General features: G+C 37.3%; 1 protein-coding gene and 1 pseudogene across 1 annotated transcript in view; one reads left to right on the plus strand and one right to left on the minus strand.

Moving 5' to 3' along the window:
- CYB5B (cytochrome b5 type B) overlaps window positions 1-8,556 on the minus strand; it is a 29,336-nt gene that overhangs the window by 9,997 nt on the left and 10,783 nt on the right. The window contains exons 2-3 of the mRNA XM_019654592.1: window positions 6,408-6,536; window positions 5,875-5,904 (exon numbers count right to left, since the gene is read on the minus strand). Coding sequence (XP_019510137.1) covers window positions 5,875-5,904; window positions 6,408-6,536 — 159 coding nt within the window. The remainder of the gene's footprint in view (window positions 1-5,874; window positions 5,905-6,407; window positions 6,537-8,556) is intronic.
- LOC109388706 (ER membrane protein complex subunit 3 pseudogene) overlaps window positions 6,844-8,556 on the plus strand; it is a 3,567-nt pseudogene continuing 1,854 nt past the window's right edge.

Below are 8,556 nucleotides of genomic sequence, written 5' to 3' on the forward strand. Positions count from 1 at the left end.
TGTAGCCAGCAGCCAGCGTGAGCGGCCGTCCAGAAGCCGGCGACTGATCTGCCTCACCCAGGAAGAGCGCAATGATGGTGCCAACTTGGGCCAGGAAAGCAACGTCCTCCACAACTAGACTGAAGAACAAAACGACAGCAACTTCTCTGTTTCCCTTTCCCCAATTCCCCACCGCTGCTCCCATACCCCCAATTCCCCAATAAAAATCTTAAAAAAAAAAAAAATGGTGTACTCTTGGACCGGTCGAGTGGCTCAGTTGGTTAAGAGTTGGCTTAAGAGTGTGAGCTCTGAACAACAGGGCTACTGGTTCGATTCCCACATGGGCTAGTGATGCTGCGCCCGAGCTGCGCTGTCGTTGAGCTGCCAACAGGTGGCAGGATGGCTCAGCTGGTGTAACAACAAGATTGCCTGTTTGATGGTGGGCTACGCCCACCCGCAACTAAGACTGAACTTGGCACCTTGACCTGAGCTGCCACCTGGATGGCTCAGTGGATAGAGCACATGTGCTCTTAACAACAAGGCTGCCAGGTTCGACTCCTGCATGGGATGGTGGCTACGTCCACCCGCAACTAAGATTGAACACAGCACCTTGAACTTAGAGGCCATGAGCTGCCAACGGGAAACCAGATGGCAACTGGTGCCCTCCACAACGAAGATTAAAGAACAACAACTTGGCTGGTTCCCTTCCCTGATTCCCCAACACTGTTCCCCTCCCCCAATTCCCCAATTTATATAAAAAAAAAAAATGGTGTACTCTGACACCAGGATATAAACTTAGGAAACGATGTGCCAGAATTATGATTATGATGCATTCAAATATATAGACATGACATCGTAAGTATGTCTTCAATCTAAATAGTTTATATTTAGACTTTCAAAGGCTTAAATAAAAGAGAAATATATTATAACGCATATAAGGAACTTATGTTTTAATTCCTAAACTGGATGTTTTCTATTCCAAGAAGATTCTAAGTATTTAAAATTAGAAAAAGTGAATTTTAAGCCACAGGACACTTTCAGCAAATTTAATGAGTATTTGGGTGGTCTGGTACTTTTTACAGCTTTTTATTTAGAACATGATGGTATCTATATGACCAGTAACACGAAAAACAACTTGGGAATTTCTGGCTTCAAACACTACGGGAAATAATTTTTCTCCCATAATACAGTGGACTTTAGTATGAGATATCATTATGTGAATTTTAGTATTAGGTTCATCTTACAACCTAAAAAGTTTGAGTATTAAAAGTACATGATTTCAGCATTTTATAGTCCCAATTATGACATGGCCATGTCATATGGATTGTGAGGACAGCATTCTCATGAAGGCTCCAATACACTGATGTTTCTTTCTAGATGAGAAAATAGTTTAACAATTGCTATCTAGTAAAGCATGTATCCCTAGAATCAAACCAGTCATGAAAAAAATATCCTTCTATAGATTAAGGGCAAAATTCAAGGATGAAAAACACCCTGTAAAAACAAGCTTCAGAAACAGACTCACAGATACAGAGAACAAACTAATGGTTGCCCAAGGGGAGGGGTTTAGAGGGTGGGTGAGAAAGGGGAAGGGATTAAAAAGTACAAATTGGTAGTTACAAAATAGTCACAGGGATATAAAGTATAGGAAATACAGTCAATAATATTGGTATAACTATGTATAGTGTCAGGTGGGTACTAGACTAATCAGGGGGATCACTTCTTAAATTACGTAAATGTCTAACTACTATGCTGTACACCTGAAATTAATGAAAAAATATTTAATGCCAACTGTAACTGAAAAAAATAATTTTAAAAATAAAATAATTTAAAAAGATAAAACAAGTTTCTATATAACTCTCAAGAACAGATTGTGATATGATAATATACGACACTGCTGAAGAAAAAAATTAAAACACTAAAAAAATGATTTCTACTGGGACCTAAGAAATGAAAAACTTATAATATTGGAGGGCTGATTTGGTGTCCTTCTAGAACCACATGGAGTGTTACAAGGAGAAGACATTAATCCTTGAGATCCCTCAGCAAAGGTATTTTGTCTTTCAAGAGTGATTTTGCCATTACGTTCTATGCTTTATTTCAAATGATTGTTACAAAACATAAATGTTAGACAAAAGCAGGGAACAAAGAAGTAACCTGACAAAATTCTTTGGTAAATGACCATCACTACTCATCTAAAAGGCATCTGCCTCCCATTCCAAAATTCAATGAATTACGTTGTAAGTATGATAGGAATATTACACAATTCTTAAAAGGAAATTTCTATAATGCAACCAACTAGCTACATTACATAGTTATAAACAATGTATTCTTTTTAGTTTTTCTCCCATAAGAGAACGTTATATATCTACAATACATTATATGTGTATAATAAAAAAACTGTATGTTTAACAAAAGTCAGTATAATCTGGAAGAAAAAAATGTCTCTGCCTTTAAATAGAACTATAGATAGATGCTTCTAACATGTGAAATTTACTAGATTTCAAAAGTTAAACTGAAGTTAAAAAATTAATTTAAAAAAATATGTTAAGCCTTTATAGAGACAATCTTATTTTTTTTAAAAAAACCAGATCAATTCCTGTTACAGCAAATGTCATCTCATTAAAACTTTTGTATATGGAATACTAAATATCTATTAAAAAGAATGAGGAAGGTCTTTATGAAGCAATAAGGAACAATCACTAACATAAAACATTTAAGTAAAAAGAAACAAGGTGAAGAACAGTGTGTATGAGATTTTTTTTTTAAGAAAGGAATAGTTGGTCTGCCTATTTATAGACAGATTGATGGGAGTGTCATTTTTTATAGTCTACTTTGTTTTTTTTCTCTACCATGTACATCATATACTACCCATTCAAAAAATATAAATAAAAAAATGGTCAATGATATTTGACTAGTGAAGCAGTTGAATGGTCACCTAGATAATATCTGCTGAATAAATTAATGAAATGGTGCCCACTTTTTTTGGTCAGGATAGCATTTGTATGTACCTTATTTCCTGAACTGATGGTAGACTGAGTGATAAAACAGCTAACCAAGAGGTAAACGCATAATCAAAAAAGAGAGTTCATGCACCACAAAGCTGTCTAGCTTACTTGCAGTACAGTAGGCAGGCAGGCAAACTGGCACAGAACACTAAGTCTGTTTCTAAGGCAAGTTTCCATAACCAAACGCAGATCAGAAAAATGTTAGGTCAGATATGAACAGAAGGTTGATGGCTCTCAGCATGGGGACTAAGCCAGCGAGGACGAGACTAAAAGGTTTTTAACTCTAGTTAGTTATCTTTGACTGAAGCAAGTAAGAAAAACGTCTATTGCCAGATCTGTAGTTTCTAAGCTTTTAAGTTTCAGTATGGTAATATTTCAGGGCCTTGAACCTCAGGTATTATCAATCTCAAAAGAAAACAATGGTGACTATCCATTATTTACCTTTGTCACAGCAAAAGCAGTATGAAAAGTAACTTCAAAAAAACTGGGGAAATATCCCTGATTTATATTCTGAAATCGCTATATTTTGGGTGTTTTGCTGTTGCTGCTGCTGTTGACTTATGGTGGTGGTGGTGGTGCGGGGTGTGGGGGGGGTTCAGGCAGGGAAGAGATATGGATGAGAGGAGAAGTGGGGAAATAGAGGAAGGGAGAAGGAAAATGAAAACTGTCCTATAAGGCAGAAGACACCTCTTAATTAGGCTTTAAAAAAAAATCACTTCATAGAGGTTCAGAAACCCTTAACCAAATGAAAGTATTAATGAAATAAACTTTAAATCTGTATCTTCAGGGTGAATATTTAAACCAGAGACAGAAAAATTTTTAGAAAGACACACCTACATCCTAGACACAGAAGTGCCTATTTAAAACCTCTGCAAGCAAAGTAAATCTGAGGGATCAAGAAATTCTTCCTGGAACTGAAATCAAGTTAAACTACAGCTCTATGACGACCTATGTAGGTGGTCTTGACATTTTTCCAAAAGGCTTTTCTTGCCTGATCTGCCTGAAGTACAGCAGTGTAACTGGAAGCAATCGCCAGGCTCTCTACTTAATGGAGACTGTTCTTTGGGTACAACGTTCATAAGGAAAACAGGGCCTTGAAAACATTGCCTTCAATCACTGTTCAACCCAGTCAGGGGCCAAACTACATTTGGAGACTTCTAAATTATTACAGAACTTGGTGAACTGAAAGGGTTTCTTTTTCTATATTTCTTACAAAATGTCCAACGCTCAACAATTTTAATTTAGCTGAAACCTCTCTAATTCTTTGGCCTATAGAAGGCAAGCAGTGCTTTTCACAGAACAGAATTAAAGTTCCCTAAGTTTTCAAATGAAAACATGGGCATATCACTCAGCAAAAAGTCTGGTGCTTGGCTACCTGGGTTACTTTGAATGTAGATTCCCAAGACCCACCTCCAGAGATTATGAATCAGTAGAAATGGAAGCCCAGGAAATACACACTTCAGAAAACAATGCTAAGGGATTCCAATATAGGTGACAGAGGAGCAGAATTTAAAAATCACTACTCTCCATTACTAGGAATGGTCCTACCTACAAACTGTGCTACCAAGGAAGAAAAAGAGCAATAATAAGCAAGTTTTAGACTTCTAGACACGATAATCCCCAAAATATGTTTTATATTGTTCTAATATAAAGGTGCTTTCGTGGTTGCTGTATAGAAGTGGGTTATGGCTCCTAGGCAAACAAGGTGCACCTCCTGTACAAATGGGACTCTCCCTTGAATCAAATGTTGACCCCTGACAGGAATGTTTGCCAGGCGTGTTCAATAAACAAGGTCAGGCTTAGTTCAAATTTTCCCTTCATTACACAAGTGAGAACTCAAGAATGGATAGTACATGTGTTAGGAGGGGAGGACAAACAAACCAACAGTCCTCACAAAGCATTTCAAGAACCATTTCATCCCCCTTCATAAACAATTCAGCAGTTAAGAGTAGCAAAGTGTAGCAGGACAGAAGAGTTAATTTACACGAACACTCTGGATTGCAGGGCGACAGATGGCAGACACTGTCAAGCAGTCTCAAGTTGAACGAATTCTTGTGTCTGTACCAACTTTAACTGCGGTGCCAAATGTGTTCAATAATTCCAACTCAATGAGGAAAGGGAAGCAAGAAGCTAGGAGGAAAAGGGGAAGGAGCATAGTCTCCATGATGTCTGAAGTAGCAATGAAACTGCTGCCCCTTTAAATCAGAGGGTAGCATAATAGCTATCTGAAGGGCAGAAGTCAAGGAAAACTGTGAAGGAATAAGGGAGACGAACCACCCAGTTTGTGGAAGGCAAAAAGCCTTTCATATTTTCTTCCTAGTACATTATGCAGTGCACATTAAGGTTTTCAAATATTTAATGTTTTGTTTTTGCTGTATCACCGAGTAAATGGGAAGGGTGTAGGCCCTTTTGAGCTTATATTATAAAAAGATTAAATTTGTGAAATAGGGTCAGAAAGGCCTGTTCTAGTCAATTACTTCAGTCTACAACTCATTCTAAGGCTTGTAGGAGAAAATCAACTTCCACTTCTTTTTCCAACACAGAAGCAATTATTATCACTTGTACTATTTAATGTAAGAAAAATAAACACTTTTCTACAACTGGACCCATAAACTAATTTCTTTCAAAACCATACGGGGCATGGCTTTCAAGTTTCAATTTTTAAAAAAAGCAAATAGAAGCATGAGCAAAATGTTTCCTACTGTTCAAGACTCAGTTATTCGTTTTTCCTGAGATGGTACTGAGTCCAAATTCCTGAAAAATAGGATTTTTGCTTGGGGGGAAAAGTAAACATTTCTCTTAAGGTAATTTTTTTAAAAGCAATTCTATTTGAGTATATAGAAATAGAAATACTTGAAACACACAAGAGAAACAGATGACTTCTTACCTTGCTACCACTTTCAGGTTTAAGGTCATTCTGTTAAAAGAGGAAAACAAATATTTTAAGGCATATCCAAATGAACCCTCACTACATGCTTGTTTCTAACCTCGGAACCTGAGACTATGTTCTGGTAGTAGTGAATTCCCTGAGACGTCAGGGTCTGTAGAAGGGTACTGCTCCCACCCCCACCCCTGACTCTGAGCATATCAGGGTCCCTTGTTAGAATGGTCTGTATGGTTTAAAAAGTCCATAGTTACCACCTTTAGGAAGGAATTTGCGAGAACTACCAAACCACTATTTTAGGTAGAAATGTTATTAACTGAATTACAAAAATCAATCAATTAAAAAAAATCCAAAACCAGTTTCCTTAGCTTTTCAGAAATACTACATGTGATGCTTTACAAACAGGAAGCTGTATCTTAGCACAGTAAGGCTAGATGATTTTGGAGAAAATTTAGCCTGATGGCTGGGTTGAATGAATTCCCATTGTTCTGTGGCTGTTCCTTTCCATCAGCACTCCTAGCTCAGTTCGTTCTTACCGGATGCACGTCACCAATATAGTACTGCTTTAGCATTTCTCTGGCATCCAAGGAGTGGCCTACATCCTCAAAGCTTTCACTTGCATCTGCACCAGCTTGTTCCAGCAGAACCTCTTCTCCGCCGGGATGCTGCAAGGAAAAGACATTTACTGAGCAGAGCACGCGCTGAAAAGCAAACCAACAGAAGTTACTTTCCCCTCCCTCTCTCTTTTCTCTTTTCTCCCTTTAATGGGAGTGATAACCCATCGACATTGTATGCCACCTGATAGGATGCAATGGGAAGAACACAACATAATTTCTGTGATATTCTGGCCAAAAATGCACAATATGGGGATAATTGTGAGGAAACTTAGGACTACTGCAAATTGAGAGGTAGTGTGCAAAACGACTGACCTGTGATCTCCAAATATATCAAGGTCATGAAAGCCGAGGAAAGATGAAGAATTGTTCCAGACTGAAGGAGGCTAGAGACAAACAGCTGAAAACAATGTGTGCCCCTGGGTCCATTTCTTTGCCAACATTACTGAGACCCCTACAGAAACCCGAAAGGAGACTGGGCAAAGGATACATGAAATCCTTTATTCTACTCTGGCAACTTCTCTGTAAGTTTGAAATGGTTTCAAAATTAAAAAGTTAAAAAAATAAATAAGTAATATCAAAATAACTACTTCCATACCTAGGAAGTAAATTCTATCTATTGGGTTGTCGGAAAAGTCATGACGCATTTTTCTCAACGAAAAACAGAGAAAAAATACGTCATGACTTTTCCAACAACCCAATATAACTTACAAGCTATATGACCCTGAACAAGTTATTTAAAAACTGAGATATCTTTGTTTCTGATTTGTAGAGATAACGAGCACCTATCTTAACTACTATTAGGAGTATTAAATGAGATAAAGATATGAAATACTTTGTACTCAAGAAGAGAGAGTTGCAGTTTGTATGTTATCATTTATGGTTGTAAAAAGTAGATACATATATGTGTGCCTATGCATAAAATCTTCCTGGAAACACTGAAGAGAATGTGTTAGCTGGGAGACAGGGTGGAAGGAAGACTTTAAACTATACATATACATCCTTTAGAAATTGTTTTATCAAATAAGCATTACCTACTCAGAAAATAATTTTTTTAAGTTATATTTAGCACGGTCCCTGCCCTAAAGTAAACACTCAATAAACATTTACTTACTACTAACAAATTTAGAATTTAGCTATTTGACATATCTAAATTTGTATACTTGAAATACCAAGTAATGCTTTTAAGTAGTTCCTTTTTATTACAACCTTTTAAGCAGGACTAGTATGCTCATTCCTGTCTTAAAGATAAATTCAACCAAAGCACAAAAACTCTTAAGAGTAACCTCCCAGTCAGTCACTTGCCTATAAGCTCTCTGAAGATGAGAATAACTTGTTTTGTCTCCTAAAAAATCTCGAACCAGTGGGTGGGTCTCCCATCCCAGTATTTAAGCATGCCGTTTCAAAGCAAGAGTAAGACAGCCACCATTCATCTGTCTCACATCGAAAAATTCTCAGCTGTGTTAAGCCATTAGTTTTGGAACTATGTCCCAGTTTGCTTTATGCACCTAACCTATGGAAGATTTTTTTATGATATAACCTAACTATTACGTTGCCTTTCAGAGCAAAAGGATAACAAAGTTCTTAGTAGCTTGAGATAGTTCAGGGAATGGTTGAATTTATGACTTCCTCTTTCTATGACAAAGTATTTCATTTTCACTCATCTCTCACCACTTATAAACAAATAAATGCTACAACAGAAATAAGTACAATTAACATTTGCAGAAAATTCCATTGTTTTTCCTATATACTCTTTCAATCATTTCAAACATTATTCTACAGTTTTTATTGAGTACTTACTATTTTATGTGCCAGGCAATGATAAACAAGTTTTTGTGTTTTTACAAAAGTGAATCATACCATACATACTGTTTAGTTTTTAAAGATTTTTATTGGGGAATTGGGGGGATGGGAACAGTGCTGGGGAATTGGGAACAGACAAGTTGCTGTCGTTTTGTTCTTCAATCTAGTTGGGGAGGACGTTGCTTCACTGGCCCAAGTTGGCACCATCATTGTGCTCTTCCCGGGCGAGGCAGATCAGTCGCCAGCTTCTGGACGGCCGCTCACTGTG

Source organism: Hipposideros armiger, unplaced genomic scaffold, assembly GCF_001890085.2.
Source record: "Hipposideros armiger isolate ML-2016 unplaced genomic scaffold, ASM189008v1 scaffold_9, whole genome shotgun sequence".
NCBI lineage: Eukaryota > Metazoa > Chordata > Mammalia > Chiroptera > Hipposideridae > Hipposideros > Hipposideros armiger.